This window comes from Halichoerus grypus, chromosome 5, assembly GCF_964656455.1.
Source record: "Halichoerus grypus chromosome 5, mHalGry1.hap1.1, whole genome shotgun sequence".
NCBI lineage: Eukaryota > Metazoa > Chordata > Mammalia > Carnivora > Phocidae > Halichoerus > Halichoerus grypus.
The window spans coordinates 144171326-144199209 of NC_135716.1; the positions used below are offsets into that span (position 1 = coordinate 144171326).

Here is a 27884-nt window from a genome sequence, read left to right on the forward strand (position 1 = left end):
ACTCTAATCCTTATTATTTCTTTCCTCCTGCTTCCTTGGGTTTAGTTTGCTCTTTTTCTAGTTCCCTAAGGTTCATGGTCAAGTTACTGATTTGAGATCTTTCTTCTTTTTAAAAAAATTCCCTCTAATCACTGCATCATAAGTTTTGTTATGTTATATTTTAATTTTCATTCATCTCAAAGCACTTTCTAATTTCCCTTGTAATTTTTTTGACCCACTGGTATTTGGAAGTATGTTGTTTAATTTTCACATGTTTTTAGATTTCCCAAATTTCCTTCTGCTGTTGATTTCTAATTTCATTCCATTGTGGTCAGAGAACACACTTGGTATGATTTAATTCTTCCAGATTTTTTGAGGCTTGTTTCAGGACCTAACATGCTCTATCTTGAAGAGTGTTCTGTGTGCACTTAAGAATGTATATTCTGCTGTGATTGGGTGGAATATTCTATAAATGTCTTTTAGACTTAGTTTGTAGTATTATTTATTTAACTCTTCCATATCCTTGTTGATCTTTTATCTTGTTCTATTACTGAAAGTGAGGTGTTGAAGTCTCCAACTATTTTTAAGTATGTATTTCTCTCTTAAATTCTGTCACTTTTTGCTTCCTTTACTTTGAGTCTCTTTTTAGATGCATACATTTTTATAATTGTTATGTCTTCCCGATGGATTAACCCTTTATCATAAAAAAAATTCCTTGTCTTTAGTAACATATTTTCACATAATATCTATTTTTTTTTTATATTAGTGTAGCCAGCCACTACAGCTCTCTTTTGGTTACTCTATTAATGCTATGTCTTTTTCCATCCTTTTATTTTATCTCCCTGCTATTTTGACCTTTTTTTATCATTATGAAGTATCCCTTTTTATCTTTAGTAGTATGTTTGTCTTAACATCTAGTCTGTTTGATACTAGTGTAGCCACTGCAACTCTTTTCTGTGTACATGATATATCTTTTGTTCCTTTTATTTCAACCTCTTTGTGTCTTTGAATCTGAAGCGTGTCGGTTGTAAATAGCATATAGTTGGATCATTTTTTATTTATTTTATTTTTAAATTTTTAAATTTTTATCTTTTTTTTTTTTTTAGAGAGAGAGTGTGTGCACATGCACGCAAGTGGGGGTGGGGGTTGGGGCAGGGCAAGGGGAGAGGGAGAGAGACAGAATCCCAAGCAGGCTCCACACTCAGTGCAGAGCCCAACATGAGGCTCGATCTTACAACCCTGAGATCATGACCTAAGCCAAAATCAGGGTTGGATGCTCAATCAACCAAGCCACAGATCATTTTTTTAAAAATTCATTCTGCAGATCTCTACCATTTTCATTGGAGTGTTTAGTCCATTTATATTTAACATATTACTGATAATCATAACTTAATTGATAAGACAAAATTTACATCTGCCATTTTGCTATTTGTTTTCTATGTCTTATGCTTTTTTGTTCCTCTAATTCTCCATTACTCCTGTCTTTTGTATTAAGTAGATATTTTTGAGTATACCATTTTAATTCCCTTGTTTTTTTTTTACTGTATATATTTTTAAGTTATTTTCTTAGCGGTTGCCCTGTGGATTATAATTAACATCTGAATTTGTAGCAGTGTGGTTCAGATTAATATCAACTTAATTTTTTTTTTTTAAAGATTTTATTTATTTTTTAACAGCGAGAGAGATAGCAAGAGAGGGAACACGAGCAGGGAGAGTGGGAGAGGGAGAATCAGGCTTCCCGCCAAGCAGGGAGCCCGGTGTGGGACTGGATCCCAGGACCCTGGGATCATGACTTGAGCCGAAGGCAGACGCTTAATGACTGAGCCACCCAGGCGCCCAATATCAACTTAACTTCAATAGGATACAAAACATTGCTCCATTAACATAGTTTTATAATTATTGCTTTCTGCATCAGCTTTTTAAATCAGATAGGAGAAGAAATACTACATTAATACTGTCTTTATATGAGAGAGAATGATGGGGCCTGTTGAGGTGGTTAGTTCCACATTTATACATTTTTAAGAAAATGAAATCTGTAAAGAAATTGGAAAAATAGTTATTAAAATGTCACTGTGATTAATTTTTAAGTGGTGGAATTAGTGGTGGGTTTTATTTTTTGCTACTCGTATTTTCTGTATTTTCTACAAAGTACATGTATACTTATTTAGTAATCTGAGACAAAAACGTAGAAGTATTTAGAAGCCAAATTATTTATGTTACCAACGGGAATGGGGTTCTTAAGTAGAGCATACTAAGTATAATCCAACTTTTTTTTTTTTTTAACCACTATAGGTGCACCCCCACCTCTTTAGATTCATTAGGTTATACCTGTGTAAAATCCTGAATTTTCTTAGAATCTCTCTGGCTCCAAAATCCTGTGTCTTTATGTATTCATCTGACTAAATTGTTTTTATTTTAATTTTAAAATAATTCCAGATTTACAGAAAGTTCCAGGTTTACAGAAAAGTTGCAAAAAAGTGCATTGCAACTTTACCATAAGTCTGGAATTTTTATGTAACCTGTATTCAGGTTCTTCAGATGTTAACATTTTATCACAGTCTCTTTACTATTCTCTTTCTGTATGTATGCATACATGTGTTGTGTTCCTGTGTATATAAATGTGTGTGTCTGTTTTGTTACTGCTTTTCCTGAACTGTTGGAGAATAAATTATGGACATGATGCTCCTTCACCCCTAAATACTTCAGTGTGTGTTTCCTAAAAATGAAGATACTCTCTTTTTTAACCTTTGCACATTACCAAAATGAGGAAATTAACATTGATCCAGTACTAAAGTCCTTTGAAGACAAGAAGTTGTGTAAAACCAAAACAGAAATTCCTGCCAGGAGCCCATATCACAGATACTAGTCTGTCTGGTCACCCTCAGTCTTTTCATGACTTTCACATTTTTGAAGAACACGGGCTAGTTATTTTTTGAGTGTCCGTCACGTTGGGTTTCCTCATGACAAGATTTAGGTTTGCACATTTGGCAGGACGACCACAGAAGGGATGCTGTGCCTTCATGGTGCGTTACTTCAGTGCACACGTGATGTTCATCTCATTACTAACGTTAAAGACCTTGCCTACCCCCAGCCCCCAGAGGAAGCTCTTAGCTCTTTGGTTGCTTGTTTTTGGCTTATGAACAGCAGGAATTCATTTCTCACTGTTCTGGAGGCTGGAAGTCCAAGATCAGAGTGCCCGCATGGTCGAGTTCCAGTGAGGGCCCTCTTCTGGGTCATAGGCTGCTGCTGACCTCATTGTGTCCTCACCTGCTAGAGAGCAGAGAGAGGACACAGCTCTCTTGTGATGCTTAGAAAGGCAGCTGTCCTGTTTGGAAGCTCATAGCTTTAGTAGCTGCTAGGTGTATTCAATGATTTCACATATGATTTGATACTATTAACTCCTATAGAAATTAATGATAGATATTTTGTAGTAATGGCATAGCATGTCATCCAGTTGAATTTTATTTTTGTATGCCCTAATTCTACTTTGATCCTAGGTTAATAAATTTAAGCATTTAACAAGTAAACAATTTTGAAAGTATAGTAAAATCTTTACTCTTATTAGAGTATCCTCAGGTTCTCAAAACAAAATAAGTTTTGTTTACAAAACTTATTAATTATATGTATTTCTGAAAAGTTATATTTTAAAAACTGAATTTTCCCCATACGTTATGATTCCAAACCTATTTCGTCCACCCCCACCCTTCACCTCCAGTTTACATTGTTGTCTACTCCATTTTTAGTTTTTCATCACCTTTCTGTTTTTTGTCTTATTTTGTTTAACCATGAACCTAAAAAAAAAAAAAAAGTGTCACATTCCTTTAGCTCTCATATGGGATTGAAAATCATTTTCTTCTGTGTATTTTTATCACTTCTGCTTTATATTTATGGTCTTTTCCTTAATTGAGGCTAAAGGTAATTTTTAATGGAATGATTTTATTTTGTAATGATTAAATTATAGAGTGAATTGTGAAAATAGGTTTTAAAGAAACCAGAGTAGGTATTAGGCAGTTTGGGGGAGGGGCCCAGTTTGCTTTATAACAAATTACTGTGGTAAGAACTGATGGAAAGTCTGGCAGTTACCCTATTGATAGTTGAAACTTTGTTTGCATGAAGTATTTTTCCACTTAACAACATATATTAAATACCTGCTTTGTGTTAGGCCCCAGGTTCTGGAGAGAAGAGGCAGTCAGAACTGGACAGGGTCCATGTCCTCATGGGGCTTGGTCTAGTGGCAGCAGACAAAATATATCACAAATAAGGGTAAAATTTGTGAGCAGTGCTATGAAAGAGAAGTTCAGGATGGTAAGAGTATAAAATAATGAGAAGAATTCAGTATAGTTTAGGAGTTGCAGAAAGCCTTTTCTGAAAAGAGTTAAGGATGCACAGGAGTTATGTAGGTCAAAGAAGGTAGGCGGGTGAATTCGGGAATAGTGGTATCTCCATGGAGGTGGACAGAAGTAGATGGATTTGATAGAAATTTCGGGGGTCTCATCACCAGATCTTGGAGGGGGGATGGGAGAACAGCGTTAAGAATGAGTCCTTGATTTCTGGCTGTGCTGCCCTTCCCTGGGATGGAGATCATCGAGAGGAGAGAGCCTAGCACTGAGGTTTGAGAAGCTCCAGTATTTGATGGTCAGGAAGATGGGGTGTACCAGAAGAGACAGAACAGAACAGCCAGACCCACAGGAGGACAACAGGGAGGTGTGCCCTCCCAGGAGGTGAGGGATGTGAGCTAGCATCTCAAGAAGAGGGAGCGGGCAGAAGCGCAGATACTGCCGAGAAGGAAGAGAAGGACTGAAACTGTTCATTGGATTTAATGACTTAGTGCTGGCCTGAACAACAGCCGCTGGGGGAGAGTAGGGCCTCTGGAAGACATAGTGGTGTGGGGTCAGGGGTGAGTCCGTGTGAGGAGATGGAGACAGCAGTGCGGAGAACTCTTTGGGGAAATCTCTCCCTTCTGAAGACAGGGAAGGTGGGTGTGCTCTTTCATAACAAGAGATTGCAGAAAGAGGTGCGCTGGCCTCTGCGAGAGCGGGGGTGCCGCCATGACGAGAGCTGGGAGGATCTGAGATGGTCTGGCAGAAGATGTGACTATGAGAAAGAGATGGGGAATCCACATTCAGTGTTCACAGCTACCATTGGGTCAGTGTCTGCTCTGTGCCCAAATGAAAACTTTTACAGTAGTCGCTAATGAGTGTATTTGTTTTCTTACCATAATCCCTTTTTGTCAGAAGAATGATGAAAACGGAAACTGCTCGGGGGAAGGAATTGAATTCCCTACAACCAATTTGTATGAACTGGAAAGCCGTGTTCTGACTGATCACTGGTCCATCCCTTACAAGCGAGAAGAATCACTAGGCAAATGCCTGTTGGCGTCTACCTATCTGGCCAGACTTGGTAAGTTCTCACACCGCAGGACACAGGAGGAGGGGACTGTTTTGATAGGAGGCCTGACGTTAATCTTCACTCTTGTGAAGATCTGTATATTATTTGATCATTTACTCTCCTAGTCTTGGTGTAGCCCCTGTGGAATAAAAGCTTTGAATTAAACCAGCTGTTTTCTTCTAGCTCCAACAGAGTATGAGAGTCTTTAAAATATAATTGAAAAGCTTTATAGAAATTGAAATGAACGTTTTCCACAAAAGCTTGGAGGACTTTAAGGTTCAATTCAGTGGCTTTTTATTCTTTAGGAGAAGAAAGTAATATTTATTTAGCGAACATTTTGTGCATATTAAATGTTTGGCACTGTCTTGAGCGCTTTACAAAATGTTAAACCAACAGAGTAATAAAATGCCTCCAGGTTGGAAAATGGGTGTCAATATAAGGAAGCTTCTTGACTCTAAATACATTGAAGAAAAAATAATTTATTTTTCATATGCAGTTCAGTTATAAAGTAAGATGAATTGGTCCACTGTTTTGTGATTTTTTTTTTTCCCCTCATTAAAAGTATGTGCATAGTTTACCACTGTGATTAAATATGAGGCACATCAAAAGGAAATATTTTGACTAGGGTCAGATTTAATTCCCACGGCCTTTTATGGCGCCTGATGACTGGCTTCTCGGCAGCAGCATTTATTGCTGGCCTGTTAGGGTGTAGGTACCGTGCTACGTGGTGGGTCTGAAGAAAAGAAAATGGGTCCAACAGGATTCCCAGTGACAGGCTGAACACATTATTAAGGTTTTTTTAAACAATGTATTCCAAAGGATAAGTTTACAGTGGATTCATTCATTCACTTAGCAAATATTCATCACCTGTTGTGTGCCAGGCACAACTCTGTGCCTTTGTTAACAGAGTCCTGTAGGTTTAAGGGAAGAAGAGTGATTTTGGTATCTATTGAGAAGGAAAACAATAGCTAGTAAGAGGTGACCGTTGGCGTTAAGTCAGATCATTTGAAGTTCCTCTGACAGTGGAAGCATAAGTTCAACCATTTCACTTCTAATTATTTATTACACTATTAACAAATGTATATGAATTAATACATATTAATATATTGGGCTGTTAACAAATACATTAATACTGTGATTGTCAGTCTGTTCCTTCATCAGAATATATCTGTATTCTGCTTTTAATAATCTCTTAAGAATCAAGGTTTCTGTAAATAAATAGCTCCATGCGTATGAATTTGGAATAATATATATGATTTCTGCAAACTGCCTAAAATCTTAGTAAGGCATATTGTTTCATTTGTTTTACTAAGGTCTTTCCGAGTCTGATGAGAATTGTAAAAGATTTATGGATAGGTGTATGCCTGAAGCCTTTAAAAAGGTAAGGAAAAATGTGTTAGTCTGGTTTTTTGGGTGGGGGTGAGAATGAACAGGCTTTTCATTTTCGTTTTTGTGTGAAAACAGTTTATGAGTCTTGTTCAACTGAGGAATCCCCTACTCTGAACCAAGTCACTCCGAATTTGGGGCTTATGAATGATTGACTTTTATATTTAATTATTTGCACATGTTTTTGGACGGCTGTCACTTTTACTTCCTTCTCTTTAATTGTCAAAGAATAGGTTAAGACTTACCTATACTAGGAGATCACATATACTAATCTGAGGCTTGTGGCATTTAGAAAGATAAGACTGATTTATCAAAATACAAGCCATTTGTCCTGATTGTTGTACTGAGACAGACGCAGGAATTTGAACTGTACAAAGTTTGACTGGATTGAGTATGTTTCATGGCAAAATGGCAGGCGTGTGGCAGCATCTTCGGCAGAGCTAGACTGATGTGAGTCCTCCCCTTCTGGTCATGTCGCTCATAAAGCAATTTTTCTTAACAGGGAGAATAGGAGATCACAGGACTTGTGATTCTGAAAGCAATCTAACTCAGCATGATTCCCTTTTCAGGACATGAGTCCTGAATTCCCCAAAGAGCAGGGACAATGTCATAGACACTGTCGTTTTCCCCAGCGTATAGCCAGTGCCTTCCTCCGAGAGAGAGCTCAGTAAATCTTTGCTGAATGAATGAGTATCCCTGCTGTCTTGTCCTTCTGGGTTCTGACATCCATTTTTGTCCCATATGCAGGGAAGTCACTAGAACTACAGATGGGTGAAGATTGTATTTATCTTAAAACCCAGCAAAATAAACTGCTCATTTGTAAACTATTATTCCCGTCTACATCTTGATAGAATCTCCCTTGATTCGAGGCTCAAAAAATACCAAAATTAATTTTAGGAACAAAAACAGCTGCATCTTTGAAAAAAGTGCGAAATTAAAATTGTCATTTGGGCAGAGATTATATGGATTCAAGACTTATGTTCATTTTGGATGAATTCATCTACCAATTTATCGTTTAAAATTATTTTAAACTTTATGAATTCTGAGAATTATAGTAATTTTTTTAAAAATAGAGTTTTTATAATGTCACATACTGTGATGCATTATGTTGTATGTATAAATTTACAGAGAAAGAAAATGCAACTTTATTCAGAGTCATGGAAAAGGATTTATCAGTATAAGGACCTTTAGGTTGATGGTCTCCAGATCCAGAGAGCCCTGTGTCAATGCAGGTCACCAACAGGTTACATATTTGGAATATATTACTGTGCAGAGACACTTCAGAAAACAGTTTTATATTATGTCCTCAGCTGTTTGTAATAGTGTAATAAATGGTCCAGTGGTTGGTTGCTTGGTTGTTTTTTTCTGTGAAACTACAAGCACAAGGGTACCCTCTGTTATATTGTTCAGTGTTGCTTATGTAAAACTGTATATGTTAAATTCTCTTTACAGTTTAGAGCTATTAAAAAGGTTCTCCTCCACATCAATAAAGCATGCTTGTTTTTAATTAAATCAGAATTTAATTTACAGAATTCTGTGTGCCTTTAGACCTGGCTACCAGAAATCTCAGTAGTATTTTATATAACTGGTATCATTTCCCTTAGCTCTGTTTCCTGGTACGATGACTATCCCTCTACCCTCTTCCCTTGACTTTTCTTGCAAGACACCTCAAATGTTTCATTAGAAGGAAGGGTGTAAGTAATACACAACTGTATGAATAAGGCGCACCACAGAGGCTCTGTTGTCATGTCTGCCTTCTTCACCTCCTACCTTCAGGCTGGCCTGGATTCTTGACCGTGTGTTCAAGCAGGAAAGGAAATCTAGGTCTGGCCATAGGGCATAGTTATGTTTAAACCTTGAGCATAGCTTCCCCACAAAGGGCTGTCTGTCTTTCCCCCATCTTCTGCAAGGTAGGTAGACTTCCCTGTCCACATTCAAAACTGAGCAAATGAGATGGCAACAGAGGGAGTGGTGTTAAATCCACATACATTTTATTTTATAGTCACATGACCCTTCTCGAACGCTCGTCTGCTTCCTTTTGCTTTATTATTTAAGTATAGGAAGAAGATAGAGGCAGGCAAAAAATTCTTGCCAAAAAAAAAAGTAACTCATTGGTTTATATAAAATCAGTCTTATGCTTATTGCTCGTTTGCGCAAATAGTGCAGCTATTTGGTATTTAGAAAATCTGGAACTGGGGTTTTTCTCTGTAGCTAAAGAAGTTTGGGCTCTTTCAGGCTGCTCTGGTTAAGGGGTTCTCAGTGTGACCAAGATGGAATTTTTATTGCGTAGTATTTTCCTTCTGAAGGGAAATCTTACAAAAACATGATACCACCATACCAATTTGCCATCATTTTATTAAGTGAAACCCTTTGATTTCTCATTCCCCGTTCCGGCAAGTTGTTCCTGCATTAGATTTCCCCAAGGACTAGACTGAGGCTTGGAGAATCCACTGATGATTATTTTAGATTCATCTATGTGCCTTTTCCCTCCCTTTTAATGAGTCTTAAGATGCTGAGTGTAAGATGCACCATTGTTATATGTTTTATGTTTTATATTAAAGAAAAATAGCTGCAAAATGTTACAATGCCTTATCACTTAGAGCTCTTTTAGATTTGCTTAAACATTTTTTAAAATTGAATGTTACTTCTATACATATCAAAAAGGAGAATAGAAGCAAAAGAATCTGGTAAAGTATTTCTAAAATTTTTTTCACATTCAGAGTCCCGTTGCCATCTGGTCAACAGGTGGAAAGACGCAGTCCTGTTTCTGAGATATTAAAAATACAGCAGGAATATGTATGTTCAAATCATGAAAGATAGCGTACATTTCTTAGATTCTAGGAACATTGATTAATAGTGACAGCCATAATATGTTAATAATAATACCTTGCTATTTATAAAACACTTTCACATTTGTTTTATCTTTTGATACTCATCACATCTATGTGAAGTGGGTAGGAATTTTGCCTCTTTAGACGTGAGACATCTGAGCCCCTGGGAACTCGGGTAATTTTTTGTCCAAGGCCATACAGCTATAAAGCAGTAGTAGCTCCAGGATTTGGTCTCAGGTTCTTCCTTGCTCTACACCACTTGACCTCCCCAAGTAATAACGAAAAGTAGAGAAGCAAATGAAAATTTTCTTTTAAACCAACTGCTTCAGTGTAAGGGAATTAACGTTTAAAAACAAAACTCAATGTTGACTCTGAAATCATTGAGTGAGTACTTGGGCTGCAGGCTATAGGCCTTTTAAAGCAAGTCATCTGCATAAAAGTGATACTATGGTAATCATCTCTTGATTATTCAAGATTGAGCTGATAAACAATAGACTTTTTCTTTTCAAGTTAGACTCTAAAATGCCCTTTGTTTTTGTAGCTCCTGACTTCGAGTGCTGTTCACAAGTGGGGTACTGAAATTCATGAAGGAATCTACAACATGTTGATGCTATTAATAGAACTGGTTGCAGAGAGAATTAAACAAGATCCGATTCCCACTGGTCTCCTGGGTGTGCTTACGATGGTAGAGTATCTCTAAAATGAAGTACTTTGTGTTTTGATTTTGTTTAAAGTACCGACTGTCCTCTGACTTGTAATTAATAATGAGTGATAATGATATTGTAAAAGATGTTAATTTAGCTGTTAGGGACCTTGCTTTTTATTTTTAAAGCAGAGCAACCATTCATTCTGTGTTCTCAGTTTTAACAAAATACCTTTCTAATTTTAATAGCTTTCTCAGCTCTTACAATAATTAAATTGCTTTCCCTCATGTCTTCCTGATTATTCACATCATAAATGCTTTCACATGGGGTGCTCTTGCGATTTGGTTTCTAGCCTTTTTCCCTGACTAGTCCCAGTAGCTGTGTGAGGAAGGGGCCTTTATGGCCCTGCTGCCTGGCTGTACCTGCAGCAGCTCGGGACACCTGGCCATGTGCCCTGCATTCCCTCCCGGCGGCCACTGGACAGGAGAGGAGAGCTCTGCCTCATTCACCCGCTCCTCTGCCCTAGCTCAGGGGTACACGCTGTTGGGATATTTGAAAGATTCCATTACCGAAGGAGTCCAAGGCTATATTTTTTCATCTTTTCTAATGCTAATATTTGTTGCTATAGAAATAGATAATAATAGTGTTTCTCTGTTCTCTTTGAATCTAGGCTTTCAATCCTGATAATGAATACCATTTTAAAAACAGAATGAAAGTGTCTCAGAGGAATTGGACAGAAGTGTTTGGGGAGGGAAATATGTTTGCTGTTTCACCTGTGTCTACTTTCCAAAAGGTAAACAGGGTCTTGTTTCGTCATTTTATAGAGAAATGTATTGAAAAAGATTTTTTGTGCTATAAAAATTTACGTGGAAGGATTAAAACAGTCTGTGAAAAATGACAGATATTCCATATGGCTCATAAAATTGCTTAACTTTTTTTCAGATATTGCATATTTTTCCACAGCTATTAACCAACATCATAAAGAACTTTATAGATTTGAAATGGTGTTTAGTGAAATGTGGAATGACCGCATGACATCAGTGCCCTATTTATTGAATTGTCAGAACCCCAGTTTAATGGGTGTCCCAGTTTCTCAGAGATGTTTGACAAGCTAGAGCATTTGAAACCGTTTGAAATGGCTAATTATGCCTAGAAAAAATAATCTAGAAAGTAGTCTCATGTATTATTTTCTTTTAAACTCCAGAAGCATTAAAGCTTTGGGTTTTTTTCCAAGCCAAGAACCAATTATCTTTATTTTATATTTAAAGGCCTACAGTGTGCCCAATAACATTATACCCACAAGGAGTATGTAATCTAAACATCTGTTGATCAAACTCTGGTTTTTGAGAAACCATTGAAAGGAGTCAATTGAGTAGATAGAAAACTTACCCGTTGCTTTAGTCGAAGCAGAAGTTTTAGTTCAGCAGTCCTATAAAGAATACTAAGCCATGGCTCCTGACTTAGAGCTAGTGGAGGAAGTGTGAAAACAAAAACCTAAGGTGCCACAAACAGTACCTGTAGTCGCAGCAACGTGGACTGCAGGAGGGGGTGGCCGGTGCTGTCTGGGAGGGCCACGCAGTCCTCCAGAGAGGAGGGAATGAGGGCCGAGTGGAAAGGGCACTGAGAAGACACTGGCGTTTGATCCCCATAACAACTCCATGAGTGAGGTACTATTTTTGATCCCATTTCCTGGACGAGAAACTGAGGCACACAGGAGTTGAGCCCTTGCCCGAGTCCACAAACCTAGTCGCAGGAAGAACCCATGTAATCCAGCCTCGTGGTCTGCGTCTGTGAATATCTACAGTCTTGCCTCCCAGAATATTAAAAACCTCGTCTTTGGTTTCGTTGTGAAGCTTGGATGACAACCGTGTACAGAAACACTACCCCGGGGTTCACTATTGTAAGCACTCCACAGATGTCCCTTCTCTCCCCTCAGTCTGCACATGTGACATCCAGGACCAGAAGGGGTCAGTCTGTGTATTTCCTCTCAGCCCTGCACAGGAATGCGCCCTCCTGCAGAGGCCTGCCATCGTCCCCTTTCTTCTTGCCTTCTCAAGCATTTTCCTCCTTAGGTTTTCTGTCCCTTGTTCGGTATCCTCAGTCTTTTCCTCTCTGTCGGAGCATTCCCGTTGTGTACGTCGTGCTCTAGTCTTTCCCATCTTTAAAAGTTCTGCCTTTGATCCCATGTCCCTCTCTAGCTTCAGCATGGTTCTCTGCCCCTCCACATCCCTACCAGAGAAGATTCCGCCTTTCTCCCCTCCCACTTACTCTGTTACTGGTTACCCCGGAACTGTAACTTAAGTAAATGAAATCAAAATTTCATTAATAATCTTCATCCTCCTCTGAGCAGCACATAAAGACCTTGGAATGTTTCATGTGCCCACTCCCCACCTGACTTACTAACTCTCTGTCCCCTTGTCTTTATCATGCAGTGTCTCAGTCCTCTCCTGTCTTGCTTTACCCTCAAACAGATATCATCATTGTTCTTTTATATGGTGTTTTAACTTAGCCATATGTATGTACTGTCTCATTTAACTTAGCCATATGTATGTACTGGGATCATTTTTTTTCTTTCTGCAGTGCATCCTTGAAAGTGTCTCTTAGTAAGGGCCCATCCTTGGTGGTTAAGTCTTTGTTTTTGATCGCCTGAAATTTACTTTGTTTCCCATGCCTCAGAGAATATTTTCACTGGGTTTTAAATTCTAGATTGACTGATACACTTTCAGAATGTCAGAGATACTATGTCAGTGTCTTTGGCTTTGATTACTGCTGTTGGGAAGTTGGTGGTTGGTCTGACTGTTGCTGCTGTTGTAAGGAGTCCATCTTATTTTGGAGATCTCATTCTCTTTGATATTTGATGGTGTGACTCTCCTGTGACCGTGGTATTCATTTTATTTATTTTGCTTCAGATTCACTGGGCTTCTAAATCTGAGGATTAATATCTTGTATCAATTCTGGAAAATTCTCAGCCATTATCTTTCCTCTTCTCCGCTAGTCAGTTACTCCTCTTCAGAACTTCGATTGGATGCCTGTTAAACCTTTGCGTCTGTCCTCTGTGTCCCTTAACTTCTGTCATATTTCCCATCTTCCCGTGTCCTTGTGCTGCAGGCTGTGATCATTTCATTCAGATCTGGGGTTTAGTTCACTAATTGTGGTTCTGGGCATATCAGGTATGCTGTCTAGCCTGTTTGTTAAAAGTCTTCAATTTCAGTGACTTTTCTTCATTTATATAAATTCTATTTGGTTCTCATTTGACTTTGTTTACTCTTTTTATTATCGCATGTTCCTGCCTCATGTTTTCATTCTCCTGTGTGTTTGTGTTCTGTGTCTGATATCTACAGGTCTGATTCTGCTGGCTTTTACTAACTTTAACTTGTTTTTTGTGTCTGTATGTGTATATACAAAAAAATATATATATATATATGTTTGTTGTTTGTTTTTCTGTGAAGTCGTATTTCTTGAAATTTAATCTGGGAGGATTGTTTGAGGCCTGCATTGAAAGTTCCTTCCTTCAGAGAGGGTTTACCTTTACTTCCTCTAGGTGCCTGGGAGCACTTCCATCTGGGACCACTTTAAAATAAATTCTCAGCTTAAGGTATTTCAGACCATAAAGTCAGTGTGAATTTTTTTTTAAAAGATTTATTTATTTATTCTTTTTTTTTTTTTAAGATTTTATTTATTTTGAGAGAGAGACAGAGAGAGCACAAGCAGGGGGCAGGTAGAGGTAGAGGGAGAAGCAGACTCCAGGCTGAACAGGGAGCCCGATGTGGGACTCGATCCCAGGACCCTGGGATCATGACCTGAGCCAAAGGCAGACCCTTAACCTACTGAGCCACCCAGGAACCCTATTTATTTATTCTAGAGACAGAGAGTGTGTGAGTGGGGGGAGAAGGAGAGAGAGGATCTCAAGCAGACTCCACACTGGAACCTGACCTGGGGCTCGATCTCACCACCCTGAGATCATGACCTGAGCCGAAACCAAGAGTTGGCTGGCCAACCTTCTGAGCCACCCAGCGCCCCAAAGTCAGTGTGAATTTGAGAAGCGAAGCCATGTGAGGCATGTCTATGGTTATAGACTCTTAAGAGAGTTTTTTCTCCCCTCCATCCAGGATCAGAGTCAAGGTGGGCAGGCTTCCCTGTGGTTCTCCCTTTCTTGCAGGTGAGTTCTTTCAGTTCACCTCACACTGAGGTGGTAGCTCTTTGAGCTCCAGCTTTATGTGACTCTCTCCTCTTAGTCTCCTGGCCCCGCCTTGGCTGTGAAAATGGAGGCCAGAGCTCACTGGGGTTCCACAGCCTGCGCTGTGAAGGCTGGCCTCAGAGTCTGCTTACCTCACACAATTTCTGCTTTCTCTTTGTTTTCAGCTTCTGAGCACTTTGTGCCAACTCAGCTATATGTTTTAAAAGATTTTTTTAGTGTTTTTGACCGGTGGTGTTAGTGCTCTTCAGTTAGAGAGGTGTTTAGGGTAACTAGACCAAAGTCTCCGTGAACTCTTCAGAGCGTGCCAGTCTGCCTTCTTTTTCTACCACTCCCCTGAAACCACTCTCAGTAAGGTACCAACAGTCTCCATGTTTCCAGAGCCACAGGAAGTGTCTCTTGACCTCATCAACAGCGGCAATCACTGTGAGTTCCTGCCTCCCCCCATATATCAGTTCTTCCTGTAGTCTCTTGCTTCTCTGCCTACTCCATAAATCATCACATTGCCTTCCTTGATTCCTTCACCTTCATTCAACTTTGACCCAGAGCCACCTTCTCTTTGTTCATTATTCTTTCCCTAAGAACTGTCTTCCATTCTCATGGATGTAAATGCCATCTTTGTGTTCATGGCCCTTCAGTGTGTATCTCTGTGGCCCGAGCATCTTCTCTGAGCACACCAGACTTGAAGAGCCAACTGTTTTCCTTTTTTTGGTTGCTACACAGACGTCTCAAATGTAGGGTGCCTGAAATGGAGCTTCCTTCTGTCTCCCCAGCCTTCCTTCTTCCCGCCAGTAAACAGCCTCCCCATCTACCTAGGTGCTCAAACCAGACGCACAGGAGTCCACCACAATTCATCCCTTCTGACCTACCTCCAAACATAAACATGTCCTTGGAGTTCATCTCAGAGGTTGTTCAGTTCTGTCTGCCGCTGCCCTCCTACCCGCGACACCATCGCGTCTTACCTGGTGACCGTGCTTGTCTTCCAGCTGCGTGCGCTCTCTCCCTTCCACTCGCCTTCATCCGTTCCACTCCATCCACCACACAACTGTGAGACTGGGCAACTTATAACATCAAAGGGGTCACTTTCTGGTTTAAACACTTTTGCTTTCCTTCCAATCCCAGTCTCCATGTTTCCGCGTGATCTGGGTTTGCCTCTCTCAACAGCTCCACCCGTGCCGCTCTCCCCGGCTCACTGTGTCCCAGCTGGGAGAGTCCCTCCCAGTTCCTCTTCACGGCCTTGCCCAAACGGGACCTTTGCCATTGCGGCCTCTCGGCCTGGACTCCTTGAATGGCTAAATCACTCTCATCCTGTAGGATCCAGCTCGAAGACCCCTTCTCCAGAGAGGGTTTCCATGACCGCCACTCTGAGCAGAGTAGGCTCCTTCCGTTTCTCATTTGGTTTTTCCTTCTGTGGGTTTGAGCCCAGACTGAGTTGTGTTAGGTATGTGTTGGTTTACTTGTTTTTGTGGACACTGCTACAGCATGAGCTTCATGAAAGCAGGGACCACATCTCCTGATAGTCACTGCTCCCCCACAGTGGTATCCAGCCCTCGCAGCGGTGAAGGCTTCGAAAAGGAAAGCAAGGAGGGAAAATAGGGAAAAGAAAGTGTGTGCTCCAGGGCACCAATTAGTGGGACAGCTGGGACTGAAACTTAACCTCTTTATTCAGGATCTGCTACTCCTTAGGTTAGGAATTCTTAATTTCTAAAATGTAATTTTCTTAGAGAATTTAACTCAAGTTATCCTGCACCTTGGGGAGCTTGAACAGCTGCTGTCAGCGACACAGAAGTGCACGAATGCGCCATGCTGGAGCAGTGCCGTCCAAGCACAGACGCGCAAACTCCAGTTGTATACAGTAATGGCCCAGACTCCTGTCGAGAAACATGTAGAAAAGCCCTTTGGAATATTTTTCAAATCTTCATATATTTTTTCTCTAACTTTTGACTGAGATTAAAAGAAATACAAGGGTTACTGGGGAAGTTCTCATCTTGCCATCTCAGTTTCTGTTTTCTTTTCTCACAGGAGCCTCATGGATGGGTTGTGGATTTGGTAAATAAGGTATACAACTTTCATTAATACGGTCATGTTTTCCTTCTTCTAATGAGATTGCCTAGAGTTTGGTATTTTAAGTAAATGACAGCTAGAGAGAGTAATAAGAATTTTGTTTCCTAAGGAGGTAGATTCTGTCGTTCTTCCTCTTTTTCATACATGCGGTTGATAGAGATGAACGTCAGCTTTAGGACTCAGCACGTCTCCTGCAGTGTATCACAGGACATTAGAATGATCCTTGGGGATGACTCTCTCAAGATCAGTATTATATGGAGCATGTTGATAGGGTAGAATGGTGGCCTTTGTTTTTTGCTTAAATTATTGATGTACAGCATTTTAAAACTAATCTGTGCCTTTTTTTCCCCTCAGTTTGGAGAATTAGGTGGATTTGCAGCAATCCAAGCCAAGCTTCATTCAGAAGATATAGAACTTGGGGTAAGTTAAACCACTAAATGTGCCCAGAGTGGGAGTTCACTTTATTCGGGCTGGTATGTAACCGAAGGGACATGGTCTGGACACAGTAAGGGAAACGTTACCGTGGGAGATTATCTCTGTGGGAGCAGCTTCAGCGGTTCTGATAACCAAAGCAATATTCGCCTCTAATTGTAACCCAGTTTCAGTGGAGGGTGTTTGTTCTTTTTTACTTCATTTCCCTTTGCCTCTGGTATTCGTCTCTTCATTTGTGAGGGTTATGTGAGATTACCTTGCTTTTTAAGGACAGGTGTCTGTGGCAAGTGCATGTGTACATAACAGTGTCATGGTTCACATCACAGTGTAGTTCCCAGTGCCAGGCACAAGTAAAATATTTCATCTTAAAGTTGTTAGTAAGCTTTTTGGTGTCACAGTGATGCATAGATAACAAAGAACTATAACAGGAGCTTAGACTCTTCCCTCAGGTGCAATACCGTTCTCTTTTTATGTGACTTCATTTTTCTCAAAAAAAGTTTAACCTTGTGGTAAGGGGGAAATAACTCAGTCTTTAATCTTTCACAGAGTGCTGGCCTGTTTGTAACTCAGAGCACTTTGTTCTGTTTTCTAGTTAATTATTCAGTCAACTACTCACATGTACTTGCCATGTATAAGGCCCAGTGCTGGCTACTGTGATGTGATCAGAACAGAAGGTAATCCGTTGCCCGAGTGAGCAGCAGTTACCCCTGAGGAACTGTGGCTAATCAGCTGACCCCCTTGGTCCATCTTTGGGTTTGGGCAGGAATAACACTGAGGAGAGAGACTGACCCTTTCTTGCCACTGTTCATCCTGAAAGATCACGTGTCTGCCAGTTCATAAATACTTCTGCTGACACTGACCAGGGAGTGTCTTCTACCTTCCCTGACATGAACTAGGTTGTTAGGCTGTCATTTGGATCCCCGTTGAATGGATCGAGCATGTTAGAAGTGACTCGACTGGGAAAATAACGAGTAGTGATTTAAGAAACAAAGCTTTTAAAGCAAAAAATCTATTCAGGTATAGGGTTTTATCCAGTTTACTTGTTTCTCAAGAACTGGCTGTATAGGTCATTGGCCATGTCAAAGATTAGCTTCACTTTTTTTTAAATGTTAAAACACTCACTAATTCTGGCAGAGTTAATTTATTAAAAAAAAAAAAATACAGAGCATCCCAAGTTTCTAGCCTACTTGGAAGAAATTGGCTAAGGGTGGATATATAGGAATCTGGGCTTACCCTCGTTATTATCAAATATCTTGAGGTTAAAGATTCCTCCAGGATTTTCCCCATTTTTCAGAGCAACCATGTTGTTGCTGCAGTTGATACAGAATTTTATGTTGTTTAGGTTGTATTTGAGGAGATGATAAAATTCAGGCATAGGAGAAAGATTCCCAAAGATTGAGACTCTAATTATAGCCAACAGGCATGATTAAAATTTCAAAATAAGTGCCTGCCTTCTGACCAGTTAAGGAGGTGATTATGTCCTAGAATAAATTCAGGCCACTGAGTACAAGTAAATGCATTCATTTTACATTTACATTTATATCTATGTGGTTTTGAATTTGAAAAATACTGGGAAAAAACATCATTCACAATTCATCAGTGAAAAATACCTGTACAAAGTATGGAATGAAAGTTGCCTGTCCACCACCCCCACGCACGTATACCCACCTCCTAGATAATAGCTACCCATTTAATGCAGTGCCTTTCTGACTTTTTCCTAAACTTATGTAAAATATACCTGTGCATGATCTTTCCCTCTTTCTCTTTCTCTCTTTAAAACTGAACTGTAATCAAGCTATACCTAGTAGCATATTTTCATTTAACAGTCTATCATGGACATCTTTCCAGGTCAGCACTATCATCGTTTTTAATGGCTGTCACCTGTTCCTGCACCTGTTGTACCCTGATGCCGTCATTTTTTAATGGGCATTGGATTATTTCTAAGTTTTTGCTCTTTAGAGAGTTTCCCATATAAATTTGTCTTTGTGCATATGCTACCATTTCTGAAGGACAGATCCTTAGAAAATGGGATTTCTGGGTTAAAGACTATATAGATTCTTAAATTATAATCAATAGTATTAAATCTCTTTCCAAAAAGCTTGTACCAGTCTGTACTCCCATAAACTCCTTTCCTATTTCTCTTGTTAGTACTGAATATTTTCCATCTTTAATTTTTTCATTATAATGGACAAAAATAGCATTTTATTATTTAATTTGTAAGACTCTGGTTTCCTGGGAATTTGAGCATTTCATCATGTGATTATTGGCTATTTGCATTTCTTCTGTAAATTGACCTAGTTATTGAGGTTACTTTGGAGTTGTCTTGCTAACTTTCAGGAATTCTTTTTATGTTCAGCATATCAAGTGCCATGTCTACTTTATGTACTTGTAAATTTTTTCTTCCAGTCTCTTGCTTCTCTCTTTATTTTTGTTGATGGTGTCTTTTGCTGTACAGAAGCTTCCACGTCTTACGTAGATTTTTTCCTTAATGGCTTAAGAGTTTCCTAACTTGCTTAGGGAATGTTCTCCCATCTCAAAGTTTTAAAAATACTCCTTTCATTTTATACTTTTACAGTTTTATTTTTTATACCTAGTTCTTGAATTCATTTAGAATTTCTTTTTATATATTACGTAAGATAGAGATCCAGTTTCATTTTCTTCCAGATGGATAACTAATTGTTATAAGATCCTCTAATGACTAATCCCTGTTTTCTCTACTATTTTGATGTGTTGTCTCTATCACATGTCAAAGCCCCACATGTCCACAGGTGTGTTCCTGGACTTCTGTTCGAGTCATTCGTTCGTCTGTTCATTCTTTGCCCATCTGTATACTATTGCTCCCCTGTTTTCACTGGTAGCGCCAGTCTGCCCAGCATTGTTCCTCTCTCAGATTCTCTTGATCATTCTCATAGTTGGACTCTTTGAATATAGTCAACACGTCAGGTTGTCCTGCAGAAAATCCCACTGAGATCATGTTTGGAATTGTGTTAAGTTTTTAAGTCAGTGTGGAAAATTGCAGTACTGGTCCTTTCCATCCAAGAACATGGTATCTCCTTGTTTATTTGGGCCTTCTTTTATGTATTTTGGTAAAGGTTTATAATTTTCTTCATGGAAGTTTTTGATGATTTTTGTTGAAGACACATTTCTTCAACTATTCTGTCCTTGTTCAAATAAAAATTTTTAGTATTCTGTGATATGAACTTTAAAAATCTTTCATCCAGTCCTCCAAAGTTTTATTGGCATATTATGATTTAAATTACATTAAATTTCTATAACAGTTTAAATGGATTGACATCTTTATATCAGTTCTTCCTATCCAGGAGAATGGTTTGTCTAGTCGTTCATTCATGACTTGATCAAGACATTTCAAATTGTCTCTGATATATTAAAAGCGATTTGTTAAATGCCGAAAGGAAAAAACCCTCTCGCATTGATGTCTAACTTGCACTGTCCTTGTTTTCAGGCAGTCTCAGCATTGGTGCAGCCCTTAGGGGTGTGTGCAGAGTACCTCAATTCCTCGGTGGTTCAGGTAAGATGAGGCCACTTTACACTTACTCAGAAGGTGACCTAAGACACACCAGCAGTCATCATTATCTTTTTATCAGGTTGTTCAGAATTGTGCCTCATCCAGAGTAACTTCTTTTTTTCAGATTAGCTATTCTTCTAGTAAAAATATTATCAGAAGCTAACTAAAAAATAATTAATAATTTAAGGTATAGGAGACCCCTAATATTTAAGAAGATTCTTTACCTTTTCAATTTATTCTTTGATCAAATATAATTTATATACAATTACATGTATTTTTATTTCCTTATCTGTAAAATAGGCGGCATATATCCCAACCCCCTTCACAGGATTGTTTAAGGATTTGGTGCCATTACGTATTAAATTAGAGCAGTGTTGAGCAACCCACTGGGCTTACTTACTAGCCAAGTGACTACTGAATAGCAGCCTAATGGCACATCTTGTCTAATTTCCTGCCACTGCAGATTGTAAGTCAACAGGTCATCGCATAGTCGAAGCTGGGTGTGTCCATTTTCTAATGCTTAAGGCCTGTTGTACTTTCTTGTTTCCTTTCCATTTCAGTTAACAAGTTTTACTGAATGAAGTGTCACTTTTAAATATCTTCATTTTTTATTTTCTTTGTAAATAGGTCTGTGAAACCTGTAACTTTCACAGAGATTTTTTTTTAAGTCACTATAAATGGCTTTGAAAGCATCGTGTCCTTTGGAAGCAATGTGTTTGTATGCACTGTTCCTTCTTGTTAATATCTCATTTACTTAGGGCCATTTTAACAAGGGAGATAGGATTTGTTTTATTAGGTTCTGGAAATTTCTACCATTTTTAAGCGTTACATGCTTTCTTTAAATGTCAAAGAAATCCAAGATTTTTAAATGAAATCAGATGGCTATTTATATATTTCTTCATTCTGGATATTAAGTTCTTTAAAAACATTTAGTGTTCTTTCAGCTTATTAAACATACAATCATTAGTTTTGTAGTTGAAACACTAAGACACTAAGGTAAGATGTAAGAGGCAAAATCATTTGACTTTTTAATAATTTAATATAATTATTAATAATTTAATACTTGGCTTTTTAATAATCAGAGCCAGGATTGGATTTTTAAACACTCTTTACCCATGCATTGCTCTGTTGGAAAGAGATTTAGCATAAATATCCCAGCTACTAATTAATATTAAATTCTTTAGAAATTCTAGGTTTGATAGAATTTTTAGAATTTTAGAGTTTTATAAAAAGAATAAAAAAGTATTGAATTTCCAACCATAGCATATTTAACTTTAATTATTTCAGTCTGTCCAACCTTACATTTATTCAAGAATATATTCATGCCATGAATTTATTCTCATACCATATTCACATCCTATTACTTGACATAAATTAACAATTGTCTCTACTACTTGCTACTTCTGTGACTTTGGAAGACATATGTAACGTCTGTGGCTCGGCTTCCTTGTCTGTAAAATGGTGATCATGCTGTCTCAGCCACAGTGGGAAGTAAGCAGGGCTGGTGCTGCTGATGAGAACGGTGTGCTTGCCTCTTACCCTAACAGCCCCCAGTCCTCACTGTACAATGGGCATGAGTAGAAAGGAAGAGATTCTATTTGGATAATTGTCTGATGTCATTTTAATTCATTGCTAATTCCTTCTTGGCCTTGACAGCCAAATATTGTCTATCTTCTCTTGTCACCAGATAAGTTTTAAAAATTATTTTACTTAGATGGAAGTGAGCATTTATACCTAGCTAATATTTTCCTACTTCTCACGTAATATTTAGAGTCAGTTATTTGATACTACTACGATTCTGGAGCATTGTGTTGTATGAGTCTCCTCTAGAGATCAGCACACAAAAATAGTGCATATTGCAGCACATTTTTTGTGCTCCGTGCTTATATTAATTTGTTAAAATCAAATGCAAAATATTTACTTTATTACAAAAATAATACCTACTCATGCTTCATGTTTTAGTTTATGTGTCTTTGGTTGCTCTTTAAAAAGACCCTTATGAGGGATGCCTGGGTGGCTCAGTCGGTTAAGTGTCGCCTTCGGCTCAGGTCATGATCCCAGGGTCCTGGGATCGAGTCCCACATCAGGCTCCTTGCTCAGCAGGGAGCCTGCTTCTCCCTCTGCCTGCCACTCCCCCTGCTTGTGCTCTCTCTCTATTACAAATAAGTAAAATCCTTAAAAAAAAAAAAAAAGACCCTTATAAGAATCACTGAATTCTGGGGTTCCTGGGTGGCTCAGTGGGTTAAGAGTCTGCCTTTGGCTCAGGTCATGATCCTGGGGTCCTGGGATTGAGCTCCGTGTCAGGCTTCCTGCTCAGTGGGGAGCCTGCATTTCCTGCTCCCTCTGCCACTCCCCTGCTTGCGTTCACTTTCTCTCACTCCCTCAAGTTTATAAATAAATAAAATCTAAAAAAAAAAAAAAAGAATCCCTGAATTCTACTCCTGAAGCCAATAGTGTACTGTATGTTAACTAACTAGAATTTAAATAAAAATTTGAAGGGAAAAAAAGAAACATCAAACTTGTATTGGCAAAAACAAAAAAAAATTTAATAAAACATATTTTAAAAAATAAAAGGACCCTTCTAAGATAGCAGTGACAGGGACTGCACCCACATGGTATTGAAGGAGCTGGGGCATGGAGTCCCTTGAGGGCCTACTTAGGATGGTAGTAGCTAGCTATGGCAGCTGATACCGGAATTGAGATCTTTGCATTGCACTTTCTCCTTTGTGAAATGTGAATGAAGAAGTGTCTCCTCTCTAGTTCTGGAGCAGCATCAGGAGTCTTTATTAAGTGCAGTACTTTTGTTCTGCAGCCGATGCTAGACCCGGTCATCCTTACTACGATCCAGGATGTGCGGAGTGTGGAGGAGAAGGACCTCAAAGACAAGGTAAATCCTGTCTCCAGCCAGGTAGGCCCCAGTGCCTGTTCGTCCGTGGAAGCACAGCCAGGACCTGGGGCGAGGTTCACACACCATTATTCTTTGGATTCTGGTCACACACTACTCGCATCAAATTAATTATACATTGTCAAACCAACAGGTGCTTTTTCTGAAGCACCAAGTTGGCGTTAAATCTTACCAATAGAGTGAATTTAGGGTTCTCAGTAACTGATACTATTCAGAATTTTACTTACATGTTGATTTAGATAGTATTATAATTGGTATAGCATTGAAGAAGCTTTAAAATAATTCGATACTACAAGCTTATCCAAAGTTGTTTAAAGCAATTTTAACATTTAACATGATTTATTTTGTTGACCATGAAATTCTCACAGGACCCTTCCTTTTGCTCACCTGTGTGCTAACTTTTGTTTAAAAGCAAACTAGTTAATTGACCATATGGAGTATCAGATATCACCAAACCATTGCTGTTGAAAACGTCCTATATTCCTGTGTGTGTTTTAAGAATTAGGATCAAAATGTTTTCATGGTTCCTTTTTTGTTTGTGCTTTTAATAAAAGAGATTGGTTAGCATCCCTGAGCTCTTGTCTGCCATCAAGTTACTCTGCATGCGTTTCCAACCGGATCTGGTGACCGTGGTGGATGACCTTCGGTTAGACATCCTACTGCGCATGCTGAAATCACCCCATTTTAGCGCTAAAATGAATTCCCTCAAAGAAGTAAGTTTTATATTTGCTTCTAGAAGACTTAAAGCACAGACTCTTTAAGCTCTGCCAAAACTTATGGTCATTAATATAAAAATGTTGGGAAGTGAAGAAGAATGGTTTCTTGTAATCATACAAAAAAGAGAACAATGATTATATATAAAATGGTATATAGGGTTATAATTGTTAATGTGATCTTTTTATATGTGTTCCATTCAAAATTCATTCTCTGAAATATTTGAAATAGTTGTGTTTTTATGAAATTTCCTAGAACATAATTCCTTGGAATAGACCATTTGAGATTTACTTTTTACCCTAGGGGTATACTTCCTTTTGTTATATTTCAGATAGGTGTTTTCTTAAACCAAATGTTCTAACTGGGGTTGGGACAAAAACAAAAAAGACGACAACTATGACGATCTAAGCAAAATGCTGGAAATATTTTCCTATAGCTTCCTAAACTTCTTCCAAACATAGTTGGTTTTGGTGAGTATAGGTGGGGCTGGTATAGTTCAGTCATAACTCCAGAACTTAGTCATTTTTCCTGAAGTTCTGTATTAATTAGGATTCTTTACTGCAAGTGGAATACACTCGTTGTGAACCCATCTGGGGCCAAAAGAGGAATTAAATGGAGGAAGGCTGGGCTGTTTGACATGAATGAAGGATTGACTAGCCAGACCATGTAAGGGCAGGGACACGTGTGGGCAGCAGGAACAACTAGAATTGGAGACCTGACCACTGCCAGGACTCTGTCCAAGTCTTGTCCCTGCTTTTCTGAACGCGTTGGCTTTGCTTTCTCTCTTCCTACAGAGTGACATTTTTTGTGGGGTAGACATCATGGCCATAGAGGGTCCCATTACCAGGGAGGGACTGGCACTTTCTCTCTGGTCCCAAGTATAGAATTTGAAGGATGTGCGAAGGTGGAAGTTTGGTCAGATGCTCTTCCCCGAGCCATCCAGGGAGTGCCATTCTTGGCTCCGTGTTCTTTTTAAAGAGACATCAGGAATAAGTAGTCTGTTAACTTACTACAGCAACTGGCCTTCAGTACATTTTGGCTAATGATCAGACCACATTGGAACACTGTGTAAGTCACAGGATATGTATACATATATATGTAGGTTTTGTTTATGCATACTTGCACTAGTCATTCACAATAATCCTGTCTTTTTAGGTAACCAAACTAATAGAAGATAGCACTTTATCCAAATCTGTGAAGAATGCTATAGATACAGACAGATTGTTAGATTGGCTGGTTGAAAACTCAGTTCTGTCAATTGCATTGGAAGGTAAGTTGCTTTAAAAAAAATATTTCCTAACATAATTATAAATAATGTATTTTTGTACTAAAGGTAAGAAAATGTTGCTTTGACTGTATTAGCCTTTAAATGTTGTTGCAAGTTCCTGTTGCTTTGAATTAATAGAATCGTATTTAGAAAGTCAGCGTTCACTGTATCTATCTGCCTCTTGGGTGTCTTTTCTCTTAGGCAACATAGACCAAGCCCAATACTGTGATCGTATAAAGGGGATTATTGAACTCTTGGGCAGTAAATTGTCTTTAGATGAGCTCACTAAAATTTGGAAGATACAGGTAAGTTGATCAGAATTAATTTTGCCTTTTTCCGGTATTTCTGGCAGAAGGAGAGGGAGAAGGGTGGTGAACGAGCAGGGAGATGGAGCTTCTATCTTGCTTTAGCCACAGCAGCTCTACTCAGATCTGCTTACCCGCTTGGGGCTTCTGTCAGGGTTGTGTATGTGAGAAAGGCTTGCGCTGCTCAGAAGATGTGGAACGACTGAGCGCGTCTAGTCTTCTCGTTTCCAGGTTAACACAATGAAAAGCTGTCCCGCAGGCTCCCCAGCAGCGCTAGGACAGTGTGTCTCTTGTTTGCCAGTCTCATGTTCTTTTCACCGTTTGCTTATCAGTTTTCATGGATGAGTTTTTCCTGTTGGGTTGTTACGTGAGGATAAGAGTCCTACTTACTTGAGTTCCCAGACCGCATCTCACCAGGACTCCCCGCGGCCGCCACAGAATCGGCCACGCCCCTGCCTTTTCTTTTCCTTCGGTTTGTTACTAGGCCGTTGGACTCATTTCCCCCCCACTTTCCTGGCACCCTCTGTAAGTCTCCTTTACTAACTTGTTTATTCTCTTCTTCTTTGTAGATACTAGTTTCTTTCACGCCTTAGCCCTTTCCTCAGTCTGTAACCCCCCCGGGGGGCAGTGCCTCCCCTCCTGGGGCTTGGAGTGTGTTTGGATGCCTCTGACACTCAGAACTGCGTTCGCCATTCAGACCTCTTGGCACTCCAGTGCCGTGTACCTAGACGCATAACTATTGCGCCTTCCTGCATGCCATCTCGTAGGCATCTCAAATTCAGTGTGTCAGCACCTAGTCATTTTCCAGGCTATTTCAGTAATGGTATTAGCCTTCATCTAGCTGCTAAGCCACAAGGAGGCCTGGAGCTCACCTTGACTATACCCTTTTAGTCACTGTATCACTCAGAACCTAGTCAGGAAATAGACGCTGTACTAGGTATTTCAGAGGGAATTGGGTACAGGGGCTTGTTTACAAAGGCCTTGCTGGGGTGGAAGAGCAAAAGAGAGAAGTAGGAATGCTGGAGGAACAGAATGGGGAAAGGGGCATCTGAAGTCCAAGGAAAGGAAGCGGCTTTGGGAGGTGCTTTCATGGCACATGCTGGGGTGCCAAAGAGGTGGCCCGGCCACCAGGGCTTCTCCCTTGCTGCCACCGATGCCAGCACCCGCATCCACTCCCTGAGCACGAACCAACACTTCTTTCTTCCTCTTCCCTTCTCATCTCCCAGCAGTGCCTCCCATGGGCAGAAGATCACGGGAGCATAGCCAGGAGAGGAAATGCAATTCGCAGGCTCCCAGCCTAGCAGCAGAAAGCAGACTATAGAAAGTTAGGTGCAGGACTGAAAGAAAACAGTCCTGGGGCCTATAAATCTTGCTTCCCATAAATCTTGCTTCCCATGTCAACTGTAGTTGAATACTCCATATAATGTTGTTTTGTGAGTGAGTTTTGAATCCACAGAAGGTTGAAGATTAGAGGCCATGAAATAGATATTGTATATCCCTGCTACATTCGGTGAATATATGTATATAGTAGATACTGAGCAGATTCTTGTAGAATTGAATCTAGAAAAGTCTCTGCCTTTCAATTCCTTCACATGGTATGCAGTGAGGCATGATGGAGTCATGTTTGAGGTTATAGAGTGAATTTTGACCATAAAGTCGACCACGGCCTACATCACTGAAGCAGAGATTCACTGGCCATGGGATAAATTAATATTAATTGAAATTATAAAGTATCTAGGAGCGAAATAAAAAATAAGGTAGTTGGTACTCTCAGCTGCGGCCCTCAAGCTCATTTATAAAGTGCTGGAAGCAAATATGTTTGTTCTGTACTCAGTTCAAAGCTTTATTAGCCAGTTGAAAATATTTCGCTTTCCTCTTGAAATGCATATATCAGATGAAGAACTTTACTCTCATCTTTTTAAAGATTTAATGCTGCTAGAAATTTATACAAGGCCAACTGATGGCCATTAACAATGGTTGCTTCCTGTAGTTTCGCCAGTGTTATCATGCAAGTGAATGCTGATCAGGCTATCTTGTTGCTGTTTTACTTTGGCTCTGTCAGTTGCTGGGGAGAAGTGTGAGGGTCTTTCCAAGTTGCAGGACGTAACTTTCCCGGGACCACTGTCTCCTTTTCCAGTCAGGACAATCATCTACTGTGATCGAGAATATCCATACTATTATTGCTGCAGCAGCTGTCAAATTTAATTCAGATCAGCTTAATCATCTGTTCGTTCTCATCCAGAAGGTA

General features: G+C 39.4%; 1 protein-coding gene across 3 annotated transcripts in view; it reads left to right on the forward strand.

The window, feature by feature from the left end:
• USP24 (ubiquitin specific peptidase 24) overlaps window positions 1–27884 on the forward strand; it is a 134203-nt gene that overhangs the window by 23410 nt on the left and 82909 nt on the right. For 2 of the 3 annotated variants that reach the window (XR_013448171.1, XM_078073094.1), the window contains exons 2-13: window positions 5214–5379; window positions 6681–6748; window positions 10126–10269; window positions 10899–11021; window positions 16446–16481; window positions 16842–16907; window positions 20383–20448; window positions 23258–23332; window positions 23905–24063; window positions 25220–25334; window positions 25533–25636; window positions 27774–27881. Coding sequence is in view for 2 of the 3 variants with exons in the window: in XM_078073094.1 (XP_077929220.1) it covers window positions 5214–5379; window positions 6681–6748; window positions 10126–10269; window positions 10899–11021; window positions 16446–16481; window positions 16842–16907; window positions 20383–20448; window positions 23258–23332; window positions 23905–24063; window positions 25220–25334; window positions 25533–25636; window positions 27774–27881 (1230 nt within the window). In the remaining variant the exon portion in view is untranslated. The remainder of the gene's footprint in view (window positions 1–5213; window positions 5380–6680; window positions 6749–10125; window positions 10270–10898; window positions 11022–16445; window positions 16482–16841; window positions 16908–20382; window positions 20449–23257; window positions 23333–23904; window positions 24064–25219; window positions 25335–25532; window positions 25637–27773; window positions 27882–27884) is intronic. The other variant, XM_078073095.1, reaches the window with a different exon arrangement.